The 22,776-nt window shown below is 37.8% G+C and overlaps 1 protein-coding gene across 15 annotated transcripts in view; it reads left to right on the top strand.

The window, feature by feature from the left end:
• Positions 1-21,536, top strand: part of rap1gap2b (RAP1 GTPase activating protein 2b) — a 133,333-nt gene extending 111,797 nt beyond the window's left edge. For all 15 annotated transcript variants that reach the window (XM_073934219.1, XM_073934218.1, XM_073934217.1 and 12 more), the window contains 6 exon segments: positions 1-84; positions 178-295; positions 7,802-7,904; positions 7,998-8,068; positions 13,776-13,820; positions 16,522-21,536. The exon segment at positions 1-84 is cut by the window's left edge and continues 21 nt beyond it. In XM_073934219.1, coding sequence (XP_073790320.1) covers positions 1-84; positions 178-295; positions 7,802-7,904; positions 7,998-8,068; positions 13,776-13,784 — 385 coding nt within the window. In that variant the 3' untranslated portion in view covers positions 13,785-13,820; positions 16,522-21,536.
• The last annotated feature ends 1,240 nt before the right edge of the window (positions 21,537-22,776 follow it).

Below are 22,776 nucleotides of genomic sequence, written 5' to 3'. Positions count from 1 at the left end.
TCTAGACTGTGGTCACCTGTCACAGGAAGTGAAATCAGAGACATCATCCAATCCGAGCTCTCCAGAGATCCTGAACAATGAGAGGTACAGTTAACAGGTTATCACTGGTGGCAATACATAAATACACCTCATAGCTAATAATGCAATCTGTATTTTCTCTCTCTGCGTCTGTCTCAGGCCATCACTCAAGCTGCAGGAGGTCAGTGGACCACCAGACATCTCACGTTCGTCCTCCAGCACCAGCAGCTTCAGCAGTGCGGCAGGAGAACCAGAGACTGTGGAGGAGAAAGAGCCGGTGAGTCTTTAGACAAATCTAATGTTTAGCAGTGTTACTGCGAGAAAAGTATCCAAAAGTGAGAAGCTGCTGTTCATTTATTCACTCTCACACCATGCAAGATGTAGTTGACTTTCTTCAAATAACCATTTTTAGCTGAAATTCATAATAAGCAAGACAACGGCAAGAATTTGAGAGCCAAGCTGCGGTCATAATAAACTTCTTGCCACATAGACTTGTATTAATATACCAAATGAGCTGTATGTTAATCTGGATCTGAGCAAGCATAAGAAGGCTGATACTTTTCCACATACATATAAACAAAGTTGCTGAAATGAAAAAATCTGTATCCCACTCATAAACCAATATACACAGATAAATGAAAAAAGGACAGTCATGTTTCTGCAGCAGTAGTAATGGGTCAAGCACACTACAGCATTCACATTTATGATCAAAGCTCAATTTTTACAGCAGACGCAAAAGCTTTATTTTTAGCTGTGGAACACATTGAAAATGCTGAAGGACACAATTTTATTATATTTTTAGACTCAAAATCCTGTCTACAAACATTGAATTCTTTTACATTGGAGCATCCCATTATTGTTGACATTTTATCAAAGTAAATGAAGTAATGAACTGCAGAAAAAGTTTTACATTTACATTACATTTACATTTAGTCATTTAGCAGACGCTTTTATCCAAAGCGACTTACAAATGAGGACAAGGAAGCAATTTACACAACCAAGAGCAACAATGAATAAGTGCTATAAGCAAGTTTCAGGTCTGTAAAGTCTAAGAAGGGAAGTATTAGTAGTATTAGTTTTTTTTTATTTTTTATTTTTTTGTACAGTTATTGTGATATTCAGAGAGGCTATTACAGATTATGAAGTGTAGTGGAGACTAAATAGTTGAGTTTTTAGTCGTTTCTTGAAAGTAGCGAGTGACTCTGCTGTTCTGATGCAGTTAGGGAGTTCATTCCACCAACTGGGCAGATTGAGCGTGAGCGTTCGCGAAAGTGATTTCTTCCCCCTTTGGGATGGAACCACGAGGCGACGTTCATTCACAGAACGCAAGTTTCTGGAGGGCACATAGATCTGCAGAAGCGAGAGCAGATAAGAAGGAGCAAGGCCAGAAGTCACTTTGTATGTAAACATCAGAGCTTTGAATTTGATGCGAGCAGCAACTGGCAGCCAGTGCAAACGGACTAGCAGCGGAGTGACATGTGCTCGTTTAGGTTCATTGAAGACCACTCGTGCTGCTGCATTCTGGAGCAGTTGAAGAGGCTTGATAGAGTTAGCTGGAAGCCCAGCTAGTAAAGAGTTACAGTAATCCAGTTTGGAGAGAACAAGAGCTTGAACAAGGAGTTGAGCTGCATGTTCAGATAAGAAGGGTCGGATCTTTCTGATGTTATAGAGTGTGAATCTGCACGATCGAGCAGTTCTAGAGATGTGGTCAGAGAAGTTTAGTTGGTCATCAATCGTTACTCCAAGGCTTTTCACCATTTTGGATGCAGTAATGGTTGCCCCGTCCATCTGGATTGAAAAGTTATGGTGTAGAGTCGAGTTGGCAGAAACTACAAGCATTTCCGTTTTTGCGAGGTTCAGCTGAAGATCATGATCTTTCATCCAGTGTGAAATATCCAACAGGCAGGCTGAAATGCGAGCTGGAACCGAGGGATCATCAGGATGAAAAGAGAGGTATAGCTGGGTATCATCAGCATAGCAGTGGTAGGAGAATCCATGTCTCTGGATGACTGGTCCTAGAGATGATGTGTAGATGGAGAAGATAAGTGGCCCAAGAACAGAGCCTTGAGGTACCCCAGTGTTTAGATGCTGTAGGTTGGACACCTCACCCCTCCAAGACACCCTGAATGATCTGTCAGTGAGGTAAGATCTGAACCATTGTATAACAGTGCCCGCAACGCCCAGTGACTCGAGCGTAGATAGCAGGATCTGGTGGTTGACAGTGTCAAACGCAGCTGACAAGTCCAGCAAAATGAGGACTGATGATTTAGAGTCTGCTTTAGCCAGTCTGAGATCCTCCACGACCGAGAGCAGGGCAGTCTCAGTTGAGTGGCCTTTCTTAAAGCCGGATTGCTTGTTGTCCATGAAATTGTTTTGAGTAAGAAAGTCCAGGACTTGATTGAACACTACTTTCTCCAGAATCTTGGCCATGAATGAAAGCAGGGATACTGGTCTGTAGTTTTCAAGTAGCGTATGGTGCAGGTTGGGTTTCTTTAGCAGTGGGGTTACCCTAGCCTGCTTAAATGAAGTGGGGAATAAACCAGAGTCAAGAGATGTGTTAATTATGTGAGTCAGTGTTGGTATGACTGCAGGAGAGATGGCTTGCAAGAGATGAGAGGGAATGGGATCGAGTGGACAGGTGGTTGCATGGCTAGATAGCACCAGTTTGGACACCTCAGACTCAGAGAGCTGAGAAAAAGAGGTGAGTGTGTGTGGTGTTGGTGGTGTACCTTGCGTGTTTGTTGTAGGTGCAGCAAATTGAGCACTGATTTTTGCAGTTTTGGTGCAAAAGAATGTAGCAAAGTCATCAGTAGTAAGTGTGGAGGATGCGGGTGGAGGAGGAGGATAGAGGAGGGAGGAAAATGTTTTAAAAAGTAGGCGAGGATTAGTGGCATTGTTGATTTTCAGACGGTAATATGTCTGCTTTGCCGAAGTAACCTCAGCCGAGAAAGAGGACAGAAGAGTTTGGTATGTTAAGAGCTGTGCAGGATTTTTAGTTTTCCGCCAAATTCTTTCTGCAGCTCGAAGTTTTGAGCGATGCTCACGGAGAGCATCCGAGAGCCAGGGTGCAGGAGGACTGGCACGGGCTGGCCTGGATGCAAGAGGACATAATTGGTCTAGACATGATGCTAGTGTGGAGCAGAGTGTATCAGTGGCACTGTTCGAATCAAGTGCAGAGAGTTTGCAAGATGGAGGAAGAGAGTCTGAAACAATGGTGGATAGTCTATTGGGTGAGAGAGATCGTAGGTTTCTGCGAAAGGTAACCAGTGTTGGAGTGTGTGGCGGCTCAGGAGTAATGTGGATGTTGAGAGACAGAAGGAAATGATCCGATATTTGTAGTGGAGTTACTATTGTTTGATCAGCGAAGCAGTGTCGTGTGTAAATAAGGTCTAGCTGATTACCTGATTTGTGGGTAGCAGAGGAAGGTGCTCTTTTTAGGTCAAAAGAGGCAAGCAGAGTCTGAAAGTCTGCAGCTTGCGGTTTGTCAACATAAATGTTGAAGTCACCTAGCACCAACAAGGGAGTGTCAATATTAGAAAAAGATGAGAGAAGAACATCCAGTTCATCTAAGAAGTGACCTAATTTACCTGGTGGGCGGTAGATGACAACCACATTTATGTAGAAGGGGTGGATAATGGTGACTGCATGGAATTCAAAGGAGCTGATTGTTGGCAGGGACGGTATCAGAGTAAATTTCCATTCTTTGGAAATTAGTAGTCCAGTCCCACCCCCTCTCCCTGTGTGACGAGGAGTGTGGGAAAAAGAGAAATTAGCAGAAAGAGTAGCATGTGTAGCAGTGTCCTCCGGCCTCAACCAGGTCTCAGTTAGAGCCATGAGATTATAGTCAGAGTATGTAGCTATGGAGGTAATAAAATCTGCCTTGTTAACAGCTGATTGACAGTTCCAGAGGCCCACGGAGAGAGAGAGAGTTGAGAAATAGCAGATACATGTATTGAACGAAGGTTGTGAGGATTACGCCTGCAGCGTACCTCCCGTGTTTTGCGAGTGTTAGTAACAACAGGAATTAGAAAACACATAATAAAAGTGCACTGACAACAAAAGAAAAAGTAAAACAAGAAAGTAAAGTACTCAAGTGCTTTGTCGGTGTTGCTCGGTGGAGTCGCGCAGGTAGAGTCGATGGTCTTTACACTCGTCGGTCTTCACACGAGGTTGCCGCGACCGCTGCCGCGGTGAACTAGTTGTTTATATAACCCCAAAGCACTAACGTTAGCTGATTGAATTCAGCTGGACACGCCTCGAGAGTCAAAACAAGGGCCGAAACTGAGGCGGACGACGCGAAACCGACCGCGTTCGCTACACAAGCTCTTATAGTAACCAAGGAAACAGTGGCTAAACACTTGTAGTATTATACACAACTGAAAGCAAGTTTAAATGTCCTACAACTTTACACAAACAGCTGAAAACAAGTCCTCAAACCATACACAACAACTGAAACAAGTCTTAAATGTACTTACAGGCTGCTGGTCTCGATGTTAAAGTGCTTCTCCTGCCGACTAAGCTAGCGTGCTCACTATATAGTGGTTACCTGGCGTTTGGACACGCCTCCCGAGTCAAAAAAAGGGCCGAAACTGAGGCGGACGACGCGAAACCGACCGCGTTCGCTACACAAGCTCTTATAGTAACCAAGGAAACAGTGGCTAAACACTTGTAGTATTATACACAACTGAAAGCAAGTTTAAATGTCCTACAACTTTACACAAACAGCTGAAAATATAATATAGTCTTCTGCTGGATCCCAGGACATGCTGGATTGATAGGAAATAAGCAAGCCGACAGGGCGAAGCAGTGGCGCAGTAGGTAGTGCTGTCGCCTCACAGCAAGAAGGTTGCTGGGTCGCAAGTTGAAGCCTCGGCTCAGTTGGCGTTTCTGTGTGGAGTTTGCATGTTCTCCCTGCATTCGCGTGGGTTTCCTCCTGGTGCTCCAAAGTCCAAAGATATGTGGTACAGGTGAATTGGGTAGGCTAAATTGTCCGTAGTCTATGAGTGTATGTGTGGATTTCCCAGAGATGGGTTGTGGCTGGAAGGGCATCTGCTGCGTAAAAACTTGCTGGATAAGTTGGCGGTTCATACCGTTGTGGCGACCCCTGATTAATAAAGGGACTAAGCTGACAAGAGAATGAATGAATAATTGAATGAATGAATGAATGAATGAATGAATGAATGAATGAATAAATGAATGAATGAAGCGGACAAAGCCGCCAAAACAGCCCTTACAGGAAAGCTAAAATACAGGAGTGCAAAATCCCACCTTCAGATCTATATCCACCAATAAAAGGCTATATTCTTAGCAAATGGCAAACAAAATGGGATCAGTGCTCAGAAAACAAACTTTTTTGAAATTCAGCCAGAAATAGGAAGAAAATCTAATTTATTTTTTACCTCAAGACATGATGAGATTGTTTATAGAAGACTCACACATGAACATTTCCTTAAAGGAGAAGAACCACCAAAATGTCAACATTGCAAAAGTAACCAAAGTGTTAAACATATACTTGTGGAATGCCCTATTTTTAATGTTTTCAGACAACAATGTTTATGTTTGGACACACTTGTTTATCTGGACACACTTTAAATGGAATATTTTTAAATGTAAATCTGTCTAAAATTGTTCAATTTTTTTCTAAAGTAAACCTTAAAAAACTATTTTAGATTTTATCTTATATATTATGATTATTATTATTATTTATTGCTGTTGGTGACTTTTAATTGTTAGAATATTTTTTAGAATTATAGAAAACTTAAATAAAATGTGGTAAATTTGAAAACTTTTTTTTTGCCATGATGTAGCCATAGAAGCTGAAATGGCAATAAACTCAAAATTCTCTCTCTATATTAATACGCTTGTGAATGCGGAAGACTGAAGTTTTGCATGTGGCTGCTTTGCAAAGTTTAAGCTTGGTGAACTCTGAAATTGCATTATGTGATAGAGTCAGACCAATAGAGGATCAAAACATGTCCTCTCTGGACAGAAATTTTGAATATGGAGTAATCGCTCGCTTTTTCGTCTAATCAATTTTTTAAATCCCGCTCCTTTTCACAGCGCTGTACAACAGAATTTCACACGCTCAAACTCTAGTGTGACTGTGGCTTTTGAGACAATTGTTTTTTTAAATCAGTATGTTCAGAAAATAAAACATTTTGTACAATATTATTACCCTTTTAGACTAAAGGGTAATTTAGAGTGTTCAGTCACATAGTAAACTGAAGTCATCTGAAAATGCCTTTTTTCCATCTAAGGAAATAAATTATCTAATCTTTTGTAGGTCTTCAAATTTTGGAAAAGAACCTCAGACAACAACATCATATACACTACACTTTTTTTTACTTAGATTTTAAAATATTTTTTAGATTTTTATAATTCTTATATTAATAAGTATTTTAGGTAAGCAAAACATATTGTCTTGTTTTCAGAAATAATTTGCCAATATTAAGTGAGTTTTTCCTTAAAACCATTAAAATAATCTGACAAAGGGATGAGCAAAGTAATTTTGTTTTTCCTTTTGACATAAGATAATTTTGCCTGTTTTAAGGAAAAACTCACCTAATATTGTCAAATTATTTCTTAAAACAAGAGATTATGTTTTGCTTGTCTAGAAAATGCTTCTTGATTTAAGAATTTTTAGATATTTGGATTGGAAATGACAAAAAATGCAGCGTAGAAATAACAAAAATACGTCAGCCTCTGTAAATCAAAAGCCTGAACTGATCCTCGGCAGACGCTTTAGCAGTTTGTTGGTCTGGAGTCTTCAGGTGCGTATCAATACCAAGACTTTCCCGTATGTAGCTAATAATATGCCAAAACAATGTGAATTTTGAAACAATGTTAATTTTCAATTAATATTGAATTTGATGTTCTGAATTTCTTCATCTTGAAAACTTGAAACTGTATTTTTACAAAGTGGATATCTGCAGTCTATGAATTCAGAACACCCAAAATCTGAAGTTTGAAAATATGAAGCCTTGAAAAATTCAGATGTCTTACAGTACATTTCAGATATATTTATTTCAATATTGAAATTAAGAAATTCTAATTCAGAGTAAGAAATATCAATTCTAAACATTTTTAACGGCATATAAAAAATCTAATTTATTAAATTACAATTGTCAATAATTCAAATGAACACAATTAAAGTTCAGATTGTTTTGGCATATTATTAGCTTTATAGTCCAACAATAAACAAATACCCACTTGATTTGTATACATTAAATAAAGATTGGTCACTATTTTAAAGGTGACTGGTGATATAACATTTCAAAATATATATTTTTTAACAATACTCACATTGTTTGAGCATCATAATCATTATTGATGTACAGTTTATATTAATCTCCTGTTGTAATAATACAAAAAAACCCATAAAATTTAACAAAATACATAAAAAATCTTTATTTAATTATTTTATCCATTAAATAAAGATTAGTCATTATTGTAAAAGTGACTTCAGTGAAAATAAATGGAAAAAAAATACATATTTTGAGGTAATGCTCACTTTAAGCCTCATAATCATAATGATGTATATAATCATCGTATTTTATAATCATCGTATTTTTTTGTATTATTGCCTAGGGCAATAATACAAAAAAAAACATCAAATTTGAGGACAATGATTGGCTAAACTGCCACAACAACCCTTCTCCAGTGGCCAATTCATCTGTTTCCTTAAAAAACGGACTACACTAAAGAACACCATTTCAGCTAAAAACAAATTTCCATTTGTTTGTGTGTGAACCACCCCTTTAACAGCCTTCAATTATGTTTTCAGAGCGGTGTCCAGATATCGCCCAGTCTCTCGCCAGTGTTTGGCTCTCTGACCACAGATGGACAGGCTGCAGGAGCACCAGTGATCATGTGCCGCAGTCCAACAGGTACTGTATCTGCGACGCTTCCCTTGAAGTCATTATTTCAGTTCAACATTTACCGCTTCATGAGTTGGTGTTTGCTTATTTCCTCATTAACAGATTTCAGAAATAAGACCTCACCCAGATCCAATCTGAAGTTCCGCTTTGACAGATTGAGCCAGTCCGCTGCTGTAAGACTTTTATTATGACATCCATTTTCTTTCTTTGTACATGTTTTCAATATGGTTGTGTTTCTGAATGAAATAGTTCACCCTTAGAAAAATATTTCCTGTTTTCTGTTCAAGCTCAGACCATTCAAGATGTTGGTGACCTTTATTTCTTCAGCTAAACATTAAAAAGGGTTTGTTTATACATGATAACTTTTAGATAACTGTTAGAAGCTATTACTTACTAGTTAATTAGTTAAAGTTATAAGTAATTAATAAAGTCATGCTAACTAATAGTGTATTGCAATAATGTACACCTTTTGTAAAGCTGCTTTGAAACTAATTATTGTAAAAAGCGCTATACAAATAAACTTGAATTGAAATTGTTTTAGCTGAAATTGTGCTATTTGGGAATTCATACAAATAAGACAAAGAAAAAACATACAGGCAAAACAAAATGAATACCTGTGGCTCCTTAAAATACATTGAGGTCTTACGAAGTGAACTGATTCTTTATTAAGAACATTATTACGGTTAATTCACAGCCTCTGCAAGTGACTCCGAATTGTTAGATTTTGCTGTATTTGGCTTAACCGTTCTTGGGTGGCTCGCCAATGTATTAGATTACTTTAATACATAAAATAAGTAAGCTGACCAAAGTTCTTACGGAGAGAAGACTTTATTGAAGACAATCAATAGTGCAGTTCCTTAGCAGTGATGTTAACCCGTCGGTCTTCAAGTAACTTCACCCAAAGTACTGTCTGTGAGACAGTACTTTATACTAGCATCAAACAAACCATTCTGTTTACGAAGCTCAGCAGGACCCTCTTCAGATGTTTCAGCTGTTGTTTTGCTAATACCCATTGAGATTGTAAAAGGGTCATTTAGTTCACACCTATCAGTTTGTGGGGGTCGAGGCACAGGTCACCCCATCATATCACATCAGAGTTTAATCAATGTAAATGCAAGTGAACTAAAATGCACATAATCTTTCAATCCCTCCTCTGATCATATTTGATCATAAAACAAGTTAATCATGTATACAGAAATCTGCAATACAGGCTATATAACTTAAAGTGACAGAATAAGAAGTCATGGTGAAGCTTGCATTTCCTCAAATGCCTGAGTCCATTTCTATTTGAAGTTGTGATGTTGTAGAAGTAGCAGGATGTGGTTGTGTTCTGTGGGTGTTCAGGTATGTTCATCTAGGTGTCTGGTGTGTGTCTCTGGTCATCCTCTGGAACACCTGCAATCACACAAAAGGGAAAAGGGAAACGTATCTTGCCCAGAAAAAGATTTCAGAGAAATTTTCAAACTGCCTATAGAAACTATAGAAACTGTCCCTATTTAATATTGACAGGACACTACAGTGTTTATCAGTGGTGGTTAATGTCTTCATCCTCAGGCGACAAGCTAGAGCCTAAAAACTCTAGTCCCGCCATATCTGGACTCTGAAAAACACTACTGTCATCTATCCCTCGTCTCTAGGCAAACTTACGTTGATCCATTCATCAAGTCCCTGAACATTAATTATTGAATCAGATACTAAAACTTTCTCAAGTGAGCTCTCACACCTAGATTTTAGTGGTAGTTTCTGAGGTTGTTGTGTCTTTACCCATTTACTGGGCTCTAAACAATGGCCCCTCTCTAGAGGTGACAAAACTTGATTAATGTCCTTATGTACGGCCAGGCTGAGTCTTGCTTCATTTTGGACAAGGCTGTCAGATGTCAGGTTTTCAGTGGACATGGGCTGGCTTGGGGCATGTTCAAAAGGGCATAGTCTGTTTCCATCCATACTGCATTGGTTGCCATCACGCAGTTCTTTTGCATCGTCCATCAGCATTTCTTTTGTTGAATTTTTATTTGCAGTCTGCATTCTGTCTAAGAATGATCGGTGATCTTGCTGAAGCTGTCTTAATGCCGCTGTATGTTCACCTCTCTCCTTTACGGCTTGTTTGGCAACACCATCTACTAGGACATCAAACTTGTTTTCATCTGTTGAGACTTCTGTGTCAGCTTTTACCTTATTGTTTGCATACACATTCAGTTCATCAGCTTCTGGAAAAGACGTCACTAGCTGGTGCTGCAGAGAGAGGTTCTTCAGTTTCCCTGCGGCTGTACAGCATTTAGCAGAGTCTGTTTTTGCTGTATTGTTAGCTGCTGAAACTGCTTGAACAGGTGGTCATCATCATGGCTTTGATGTTTTAAACTGAGCTTGCACTCACGGGCCCAGTGTCCTTCTTCATTGCAATTCCTGCATCTTCCTTTAGTTCGTAGTTTTGAGTATCTCTGATACTCACTTTCTTTTTGTTCATCCTCAATTGTTCTGCTGTTGTAAAACAAACGTTTGGATTGCAAAGATCTGAGTCTGACATCTTGTGCTCTCTCCAGTTTAGCTGACCATTCAACAATCTGGATGAAAGTTGTTACAGTGCTGTCCCAGTCATCATACCTGATTTTAAGATCTTTAGAAATCTCAGGATTGAGTCCGTTGACAAATGCTGTTTTCAGGGGTATTCCAGTGTCTTTGTCAAGATCTTCACTTGTATTGAGACCAGAATGTTCTGTCCATATTTGTCTAAAGCGTTCTTCAAACTCTACAACACTTTCTCCAGTTTTCTGCATGCAAGAGGTAATTCTTGCCCAATTGACCTCTGCAGGTTTCTGTTCAAACAAGAAGTTTTTTATGGCTTCCCATCCATCCTCTGTGTTTTCTTGTGATTCACCAATCCTTCTTTCAACACTTTCTGTGAGTCTCTTTTGGTCACTGTCTCTTAGGGTGACATTAAGAATCATCACACCGTCTAGTGGATGTAAAATGTAGATTTTCTGCAGTCGTTGAAGAAAATGCCAAACCTTTTGTGGTTGTTTGTATACATCTGGCAGCTCTTTTGACCATTTGTCAACTTGCTCTGGAGTAGCTGGATGGTATGTCCTGTATGGAACATACTTCTTTACCACTTTTGTCACAGTGCGAGTTCGTCTCTCTCCATTGTCTTCATAGCCCTCCTCATTGTCAATTTCAACGTTAGTCCTTCTGTGTTTGACAATCACAGGAGCTAATCTAATCTTTGAGTTCACTTGGTCATGAACACAGGTGTTGATGGAAAGATCAGCCTCACTGTCAACAAAGCTGCTTGAAGATCTTGATTCCAGCTGTTTGTAGATCAAAGTCAATAGCTTGTTGTTTTCCTTTTCCAGTCTTTCTTTATGCGTCTTTAAGTTTTGCAATTGTTCAGCCAGTGCTCGAACTTTAGCTTTCTCCGCTTTGTTCTCACGTTCCAATCTGTCAGTCTCACACTTATGCTCATGTTGAAGAATTTGCTTAACCAAAATCACAGACAATCCATCCTTCTTGGTGGTTGTGCATAAGCGCTGTGTCTTTCCATAAGCCCTTTTAATGTCCGGCAATGCCCATAATCCACTCCCTGAGTGCTTGATGCTGTACTTCTTGCATACATCATCACGACACTTCCTCAGTCCCAGCCTTTTGTCCAAATATGCATTCAGATTTTCCAACATCTGATCAATGGTAACACATGGAGGTTCTGTTCCATGCTTTTCTGATGTTGGTCTCAGGGTAGCTCCATTAGCATAGTTCCTTGCAGACTCAGCCATGGGAAGTACAGGACAGTGCTCTCAGAGGTGTGAAACAGAACAAAAGGTGTTAGAGCTAATAAAGGTGCTTATTCAAATTTAAATTAACAGCAGTCTGTTAAACCATTACAAATACATAGACAGATTCAACATTTGTTTCAAAGCTAAAATAGTGGCTACTAAATTAGCACTTTCATTATTCAACATTTGTTTCAAAGCTAAAATAGTGGCTACTAAATTACCACTTTCATTCTTTCAGTCCCAAATCTTATTTGGCTACTAACAATCTTTGAACAAATGTATTAAACTAATACTTTTACAATCTCTTCAATCCCAACAGAGAATGTGTCAAGCTTTGCTTCTGCATTATCTTAGTGATTTGACCAGAATTATTTTTTCACAGTTTCTACAATCTTCAAAGCAAGAATCAAGCCTAAAATTTCCTGAAAGCTTCTGTCTAATAACAATTCTTTTTGAGCATTATCTTAGAAGGCTAAGTAACTTTCTTTAGGATTTGTCCCTAATACAATGTGCTTAAATCTCACTGTATCCTTAAACCTAAGGCAAACAGCTTTCAGTTTTATGCCATCATATTGTAACACAGTTAGAATTTTTAAAATTACAATAATGGCTACTGAATTAGCCCACAGTCAAGAATTCCTCATTCTTGCAGCAATATCAGTCTCAAACTTTTTATGTTTGCTTTATATGGCTCCTAACCATCTTTGGACAAATAAGCTAAACTGTTATTTTTCAATCTCTACAATCACAGCTGAGAATGGACCAAGCTCTGCTTCTGCATAATCTTAGTGATTGGACCAGAATGATTATTTAACAGTTCATACAAACTCCAGAAAACTAACCAAACCTACAATGTTTTTAAGATTTCTGTCGTATCACAGAAGGCTCTGTTACTTTCAAAATTAAAATAGTGGCTACTGAATTAGCACCCAGTCAAGAATTCCTAATTCTTGCAGCAACATCAGTCCCAAACTATTTTACGGCTCCTACAGTCCCCTGGGGAAATGGACCAAATTATTTTCAACAATTCCTACAATCTCCAAGAGAAAGGACCAAATTGTTTCTTAAATAATTCCTACAAGTACCCTGAGAATGGACTAAGCCTAAAATTTCCACTGCTCTTTCAAAATCTTTTGATAAATGGACCAAATTGTTTCTTTAACAATTTCTGCAAATATCAAGAAAAAGCCTGAAATTTCAGCAATACTATCACTGTAGTTTATTACTGCACTGCATATACAGGTCGATCTGCTTACTTTAATGGTTACTTATAAAAGATGTTTCTTTTAAGGGTTCTTTAAGAGAGCTGATAAGTTTCACTCACCAAACTAGGATCTTTGAGATGAGATCCAGTTGATTAAAATAAAGTGTGTCCACAGATACAATATGTAGATCCAGGACTCGTCCACAAACAAAATCCGTTTATCTTCAGCTTTAACTGTAGATTCTCCAAGATTCTTCAGTTCATTTCTTGTTGCAGTTGATGAGTTTTCCTCTTTTCAGTCTCTCCTGGCTGGCTTCGCCAAATTGTTAGATTTTGCTGTATTTGGCTTAACCGTTCTTGGGTGGCTCGCCAATGTATTAGATTACTTTAATACATAAAATAAGTAAGCTGACCAAAGTTCTTACGGAGAGAAGACTTTATTGAAGACAATCAATAGTGCAGTTCCTTAGCAGTGATGTTAACCCGTCGGTCTTCAAGTAACTTCACCCAAAGTACTGTCTGTGAGACAGTACTTTATACTAGCATCAAACAAACCATTCTGTTTACGAAGCTCAGCAGGACCCTCTTCAGATGTTTCAGCTGTTGTTTTGCTAATACCCATTGAGATTGTAAAAGGGTCATTTAGTTCACACCTATCAGTTTGTGGGGGTCGAGGCACAGGTCACCCCATCATATCACATCAGAGTTTAATCAATGTAAATGCAAGTGAACTAAAATGCACATAATCTTTCAGAATGTAATCTGATTCGTAAATTAATGAATCCCTAAGAGCCACAGTTTCCTTAATATTCTCCTGAAGCAGAAAAGGTCACATCTTTGGATGGCTTGAGCATGAGTAGATTTTTGGTGAACTATGTGTATAACTTTGAACTGTTTTTTTTTTCATAGGGACATTAGCAAAGGGAATGTCAAAGAAGATCTGAGTTATTATGGGTATGTTGCTTTTGTATATTAATTTATAATTAACACAAATAACCTTAAAGTAAATACAGAAGCTACATTAGCTAGAAATAATTCAATATATATATATATATATATATATATATATATATATATATATATATATATATATATATATATATATATATATATATATATATATATATATATATAATAGATCCTGGTCACTCTGGTATAATGATTTCCTCACTAAATTATACAGATATTATTATATTATACAGATATAATATTGGTACATCGACACAATTCTAACATTTTGACTCTATAAACCAACACAATTGATTTAAAATGATAAAATGAAATTATAATGTGCTTTAACTGCAGTCAGCATTAATTTGAGGGTTTTTATATCCTAATCAGGTGAACGCTCTAGGAATCAAAACAGTTTGCGTCTGTGCCTCCCACTTGTTAAGGGACCAAAAGTAATTTGATTACTGGGTTCTAAGCTGTTCCATTGGCCAGGTGTGTGATATTCACTTATTAACCCAATAACAATGAGCAGATAAAAGGTCCAGTTTATTTAAAGTGTGCTATTTGCTTTTAAAATCTGTTACTGTCAACTCTCAAGATGAGATCCAAAGAGCTGTCACTATCAGTGAAGCAACTCATCATTATCATTAGGCTGAAAAAAAATCTAAGGGATAGCAAAAACATTAGGCATGGCCCAAACAACTGTTGGGAACATTCTTAAAAAGAAAGAATGCACCAGTGAGCTCAAAAACTCCAAAAGACCCAGAAGACCACAGAAACAACTGTGTTGGATGACTGACGAATTCTTTCCCTGATGAAGAAAACACGTGTCACAACAGTTGGCCAGATCAAAAACACTCTCCAGGAGGTGTGTCAGAGTCAACAATCAAGAAAAGACTACACCAGAGTGAATACAGTGGATTCAACACAAGATGTAAACCATTGGTAAGGCTCAAAAACAGGAAGGCCAGATTAGAGCTCTAAAAAAGCCTTCACAGTGTTGGAACAACAACCTATGGAAAGATGAGATCAAGATCAACTTGTACCAGAGCGATGGGAAGAGAAGAGTATGGAGAAGGAAAGGAACTGCTCATGATCCTAAGCAGTGAAGCAGTAGTGGAATGGCGCGAGCATGTATGGCTGTCAATGGAACTGGTTCTCTTGTATTTATTGATGATGTGACCGCTGACAAAAGCAGCAGGATAAATTCTGAAATGTTTCACACAATATTTTCTGCTTATATTCTGCCAAATGCTTCAGAACTCATCGGACGGTGCGTCACAGTGCAGTTGGAAAATGACCCAAAGCATACTGTAACAGCAACCAAAGAGTTTTTAAAGGAAAATAAGTAGAATGTTATGCCATGGTCAATCACCGGACCTGAATTTGATTGTGCATGCATTTGATTTTCTTAAGACAAAACTAAAGGGAAAATGCCCCAAGAACAAGCTGGAATTTAAGACAGTTGGAGTAGAGATGTGGTAGAGCATCACCAGGGATGAAACCCAGCGTCTGGCGATGGCTATGCGTTCCAGACTTCAGGTTGTAATTAACTGCAAAGGGTTTGCAACCCAGTATTAAAAAGTGAAAGTTTGATTTATGATTATTATTCTGTCCAATTTATTTTCCTCACTTAACAAGTGGGGAAAAATATGCAAACTGATGTAATTCCTACACTATTCATCATTCATTTAATTTAATTTCAAATCCATTGTGTTGGTGTATAGAGCCAAAAATTTTAGAATTGTGTCGATGTCTCAATATTTATGGACCTGTACCTGAACTTTATATTGTTAGATATTTATTTTATGTATTTATTACAGATACAAATTAGCATTATTGTTGTTGTAGTAATAATAACAATAACAATAATAATAATAATAAGGCGACGCAGTGGTGCAGTAGGTAGTGCTGTCGCCTCACAGCAAGAAGGTTGCTGGTTCGAGCCTTGGCTGGGTCAGTTGGCATTTCTGTGTGGAGTTTGCATGTTCTCCCTGCACTCACGTGGGTTTCCTCCGGGTGCTCTGGTTTCCCCCACAGTCCAAAGACATGCGGTACAGGTGAATTGGGTAGGCTAAATTGTTCCTAGTGTGAATGAGTGTGTGTGTGTGAGTGTTTCCCAGAGATGGGTTGCAGCTGTGGGCATCCGCTGTGTAAAAACGTGCTGGATAAGTTGGCGGTTCATTCCGCTGTGGCGACCCCGGATTAATAATGGGAATAAGCTGACAAGAAAATTAATAAATGAATGAATGAATAATAATAATAATAATAATAATAATAATAATCATGCTGATTTAATAACTTCTCTGCAAAAATAACTAGAAATAAGTTGATTTTGGTGCTAAAAATAAAAAGTCCTAGTCCTATCGGATCCCAGTGGTATAACTCAAGGATTATTATTCATTAAATCACCATATCACATTGTTAGAGCAGAATCTGAGAAATGTCAAGAACCCACAGCCCACTTGTTAAGACTAAAAAGAGCTCGAGGCAAAGCAGGACTTGTGATATCAAAGTCACATTAAAATTCCAAGCATTACAATATTTTACTGCTGGATTCAAACAGAGTGTGATGGAAGTGCGACCTCTGAATTTTGATGCAACTGGAATGACAAATATCACTCCAAAAGCAATAATCATACATTCTAACATCTGATAATGTATTCCTCCATTTACTAACACCTTAAACTCTCTGTTTAATCAGAAAAGAAGTGGATCAGCACTGAAGATCAGACACTGTCGGCACCAGGAAGCAGTGAAATGAAAAAGAGGAACCTGCCATTTAAAGCTGTGCTTCAATCTGAACATCACAGGAGTAAAGCACATACAGAAGCACACAGATATCAGCCCCTTTCACACTTAGTCTATACTGGTACATTCAGAATATACCCTTGAGAGTTTATAGATAATATTAATTCAGTTCTGTCAGTTTTTCTATAGGAGAAAAGGTGTCATGCATGCCAAGTCTGAAGACCATACCAATAATGCTTTGGAGTGACCAATCATAAACTTTGTCAGAGATTTTCATAGTAAACAACTATGATTTTAGGGTGACACTCAGTGGTTGGAAGGAGCCAGTGGTTCTCGCCTCACAGCAAGGTCGCTGGTTCAAATCCCGGCTGGGTCAGCTGTCATTTCTGTGTGGAGTAGGCATGTTGTCCCTGTGTTCATGTGGGTTTCCTCTGTGAAACAGACCAAAGACATGCGCTATAGGTGAATTGAATAAACTAAATTGTCCATAGTGTATGTGTGTGAATGAGTGTGTATGGGTGTTTCCTAGTACTGGGTTGCAGCTGAAAGGGCATCTGCTGTGTAAAACATAAGCTGGATAAGTTGGCGGTTCATTCCGCTGTGGCGACCCCTCATGAACAAAGGGAATATGCAGAAAGAAAAATGAATGAACAGAAAATCAACTATGATTTTCCTGATTTAAGATGTCTTAGATGAAGGTCTGACTGTATGGATAACCTTGCAGAGTTGACCTTATTTTGTATTGAACTACATTAAAATGGTGAAACGTCAATAGTAAACGCATTTACAGTCAGTCTGGTCATTTGAAATGTTATGCCAGTATTGTGGTGTGAAAGGGGCTTCTATTTCCTCTAGTTTCAGCAGGTTGTGGCACATTTATCAATTTTGCACATTTTTAAAAGTCTTTCACTGTAAAAATGAATAAACAAATATATCATTAATAATAATAAGAAGAATAGTAACATACAAGCTTAAAGAGTTGGTTCATACAAAGATTTACATTTACATTTACTCTCAAGAATCCAGTATTGCGGGTGCATTTTAGGCATTTTCCATTCATTTTTCTTAAACAGGAATAAGGTGGAACGGTGGCACGGTGGGTAGTGTTGCCGCCTCACAGCAAGAAGGTCGCTTGTTTGAGCCTCGCCTCAGTTGGCATTTCTGTGTGGAGTTTGCATGTTTTTCCCGTGTTCGCGTGGATTTCAAAGACATACACTATAGGTGAATTGAATAAGCTAAATTGTCCGTAGTGTATGTGTGTGAATCAAGTGTGCCGCAAGCCTACGTTTGAGTGAGGGTCTCGGCCATTAGATCGCCCCCTGGGGGCTGGCTGCAGTACAAGTCATAAAGCCCGCCTCCTCCGTGTTAATGAAGGAGACTTGAGCCCAAATAAAAAAAAATATTACACTTGCAATAAAATGTCCCGAAAGATAGTTCTGGTCGATTAAGGCACTGGTTATTGTGCTGAAATAGGTGCAGATCTTCATTTTTGTAAACAGTTTGTTTTTAGCAGTAATTTAATGCTGGGCGTGTCATCGTGATTGACAGCTGTGATTGACAGTTTCTCAAAGCGCGGAGTCTGAGCTTCGGCAGGAGACTGAAGTAGACTGAAATGTTATTATTCGATTTCTGTGTTATTTTACCATGACAAAATGAGTTCAGCAGTAAACTATAGTTTCTGACATACATGATCCTGGTGGAACACTGTTTATTCGCTAAGTTCAGGGCTTTTTTCGGGCTTTATTAGTTTGCTGATACACGCCTAGCCACCCAGATAGCAAAACACAGTCCGGCTAGATTCTCGCCTGCCGTAGACTTATCTCTTAGAGCTCAGACTGACTAATGTTACCTCTGCTGGACCTACTCCGGATGCCTGGACTCACTACCCAATTCCAGCCCGAGTCAATCGAGCCAGATGCGGCGGCCGAGCGAGCAGGCGCTGCCGCATGCGAGCCGGAATCAGCCCGCGACGCCGCGAGTAAGTTATGCGCTGCGGCCTGGAGCTGGCGCGATTGAATATATAAAACCCTCATATTTGTTAACGTTATTACATCCATTTGTGTTGATATGACAGCAAACGCATGCTGAGAAGTTCGGGGGGGGTAGTTGATTTTACATAAAGCGTTTGATTGGAAGCTCGACTCTGCTCATTTTCGCGGCTCCTCCTCTGGCTCCATCAGACAATCCTTCTGCGCATGTCTGGCTCCAATTTCAGCAGTCTTTTGCGACAGTTTGTGCCCGTCAAGCAGGCGTTTTGCCCTCAAGGCGTTCAATGGGAAAAAGGGCTGTCGCGTCGTCCATATTTTTTACAGTCATTGGTGTGAATGAGAGTGTATGGGTGTTTCCCAGTGTTTTCCCAGTGACTAAGCCGAAAAGAAAATGAATGAATGAATAAACTGGAAAATATATTTATATGTAACAAATGAATAATTTATAGCAAACTAAATGGAAAATAATGCAAAAGTCTTCAATTTTTAATTCTGTTATGAAGAATGTTTAAATCGTTGTTACACTTTTTAAGCCATTAACAGAGTGAACATTTTCCAACTTTTTGTGTTTTAGCTCAAGACGCTAACTTCAAACCTGACAACGTGTAGTTTTATTGTATTATATTTTTCAAAAATAAATGAGAAATGAAATATGACAGTAACCGAGTTGACAAATAATTAATCTACTATTGTATTGCCTGTTTAGGTGTATCCTAACATTTTAGACAAATTAGTGAGAGAATAATAAATAACATGTCTTAAGGCCTAGTTTCCCCCTGAAGGAAGTGACATCACTTTGAACAAGTCACATGTTTTTCTAACTGTGCTTTAAAGGTCCCGTGAAGTTTTATTTGATGTTTAACAACTGAAACATGAAGAGAGGGTGGGACATAGTGTAGCTCCTCCCCTTTTAAAAAAACAGCCTACAGCGCTTAGTTTTTCTCACAGCTCTGCCAGTGAGAGTGATTGAGCACATGCACATCAAATGTGAAGCAAGGGGGTGGGGCATGTCAGATACTAGAGAGCTTTTGATTGGTCACAATTTGATACTGAAACATGAGGTGACTTGAATAATAATAATAACAATTATAATAATTATAATAAATATTCCTTACATTTATTTAGCGATTTTTTGGGACACTCAAAACCCTTTGCACATTGGGGGGAATCTCTTTATCCACCACCAGTGTGCAGCATCCACCTGGATGACGCGATGGCAGCCATATTGAGCCAGACCGCACACCAGCTGATGGGTGGAGATGAGAGTAATGAAGAATGTTATTATATGGGGATGCCAGGGTTAAACCGGAGGACATCCTGGGATTTTTAATAACCACTGAGAGTCAGGACTTCAGTTTAACGTCTCATACAAAAGACTGAGCTGTGTAGAGTCCCCTTCACTATACTGGGGTGTTAGGACCCACAAAGACCGCAGGTTGAGCGCCCCCTGCTGGCCTCACTAGCACCACTTTCGTCAGCAACCTTGCTTTCCCATGTGGTCTCCCATCCAGGTACTGACAAGGCAAAGCCCTGCTTGCCTTCAGTGGGCGACCTTATAAGAGTTGCAGAGAGATAGCTGCCATTAATCCATTTAGGCGATGCGACAAACTACGAGCTTTACATGTTTATATCAGTTTTATATCTTCTTTTTGTCGCTATTTTAGTGCGCACAACCTTATGGATATTCTAAAAACAAGCAATACTGATACTAACATCTAAAACATTTTATTTTATTGCATAAGACCTCTAAAGATTGTGTTGTTTTTTATAATCAAGGTAACAGAGTTGACCAGAAAATAAGGGCCGATAGAAAATGCATTTCTTTATCACTGAAATTAAATATGAGAGAGAAAATAGATGTTTCATGCAAATGTTCATATAACTTAATAGAGTGAACACAAAAAATACAGAAAAATTAGACTTTATTAATGATAATCAAAGCAGAATGTACAATTCAGTCCAAAATAGGTGTAGTGGCAGTTTGTACTTTAAAACTTTCAGCACACAATCTCTCTAAATAAACATAAAAACAATAATTTTAGTTATGATTAGTTATTATTCAGAGCTGTTTCATTACAGATTGATTTTGGAAATGCAAAATGTACCTGTAATTATAGAATCTCATAAATATATATATGATTGAAGTTGAAAACCATTAGCCATTGACATCCATAAGAAAAAAATACTATGGAAGTCAATTACTTCAATTTTCAGCAATCTCATTTTGTGTTCAACTGAAGAAAAAACTCATACAAGTTTGGAACGAGTAGATGGAAAGTAAATGATGATAAAATTCATTTTTGGGTGAACTATCCCTTTAACATAGCTTAGCAGTTCAATAGCAGTCAGTTCTCGCCCAGTAATAATAATGTATCTGAATGAACATAATTCCCAACGCCAGAAACATTCCACAAAAGTTTGAGATGCACTTGACCAACCGACTTAATATACTTGGAAGAAACTGACTACAGCAGATCTTTATTCATCTAAAAAGTCTGAAATGCACAAAAGTAATACAATATGTTTGCACATTGCTTCCCTCTGTAAGTCTCAAACGTGTGCAATCCTTAAATATCAGGCATTGTTTAGAGACGATCCAGCTACTACTGTGTTCCCTCAAGTGTTATTTATGAAATATATCAGTAGAAAAAAAAGTACAAATCTTTTATTTTTAAATGGGTACTTCCATGAGTGACGCCTGTGTGTACATAATGGAGAATCACGGATCACTTTTATGTGTATATATTTATTGAGGACATTCATGGAAGGAAACTTTGTTGTTACAAATGGCTCAAAAGTGCAAAGTGTGACACTTTTAGAGGGAATTCTCCATTTTGTTTCTGGTATTAAAAGGGTTTCTTTGTTTTATTGCTTAATAAATTGAGCTGTGCTAATTTATTTCTCTCTGATTGTACTGCTACATGTGTAAAGGTTTCTGTATGGCACTGTTGATTTTGTTAAATAAATATATTGTATTTTGCTTTGGTGTTGATTATGTTGGAGCTTCTGTAAGGTCTCCTGATTTAATTATATCAGTTTTATCAGTCTGTTTCAAGTGTGTATGGTGGCTCAGAGGATTATTTAGATGTTTAATATAAATTAAAATTAATTTTAATACTCACCCTCAGGCCGTCCATGATGTAGCTGACTTTTTTGTTATGTAGAACAGTTTATATCTGAAAATAAGATCAATCGAAAAATCTAAATCAATGGTGAAAACAGAATAATGGATAGTCAGAAAGCAGCCAAATGCTTGTCTTTTACACATAGTTTGTTTTACTTTAATCAGCTCGTATTAAATGTACTTTTTTATGGGTTGAAAATGACAGATCATTCACTGCAATTCATTCATAATTTGCTCTCTTTCCCCTTTATTGTTTTTTTTTTCTAAAACTTATTTTGTGTTTGATATAATTTGAAAAATGACAATATAAAATTTCATAGAAAATGTAAATTAATTTATGACCCAATCATTAAATTTGGGGACAACATTAGTAATACAACGCTATTAGGCTACAAAGTTAGGTCAAAAGTAATCTAAAAGTAATCCAAATGTACTCAGAATACACTAGATAGATAGATCTAGTGTATTCTGAGTACATTTGGATTACTTTTAGATTACTTTTAGATAGATAGATAGATAGATAGATAGATAGATAGATAGATAGATAGATAGATAGATGGATAGATGGATAGATGGATGGATGGATGGATGGATGGATGGATGGATGGATGGATGGATAGACAGACAGACAGACCAAAAGTAGATTAAAGTTTGGCCAAAAGTAATCCAAATGTAGTTAGAATACACTAGATTACTTTACTGATACATTTCATCAAGTAATTTGTAGTCAGTTACATACTACCATTTAGAATTAATCTAATTTTAATCTTGCATTGAACGGACAGACGGACAGACAGATAGACAGATAGATAGATAGATAGATAGATAGATAGATAGATAGATAGATAGATAGATAGATAGATAGATAGATAGATAGATAGATAGCTCTGGGGTTAGGTAAAAAGGATGAAATAATATAATTATTAATTATAATTAGCACACTAATAAGCACACAAATTTTAATTTATTATATTATACAAAATGCTATTTAGAAAAAAACATTTATTGTATCCAAATAGTCTACATTTGAGTGTAATTGTTTGTTCATCACAGACAATATGAATTCTGACAAATTCTTACTTAAAATACATTTATT

Source organism: Danio rerio, chromosome 21 (genome assembly GCF_049306965.1).
Source record: "Danio rerio strain Tuebingen ecotype United States chromosome 21, GRCz12tu, whole genome shotgun sequence".
NCBI lineage: Eukaryota > Metazoa > Chordata > Actinopteri > Cypriniformes > Danionidae > Danio > Danio rerio.
This window is presented reverse-complemented; position numbering and strand designations above follow the sequence as displayed.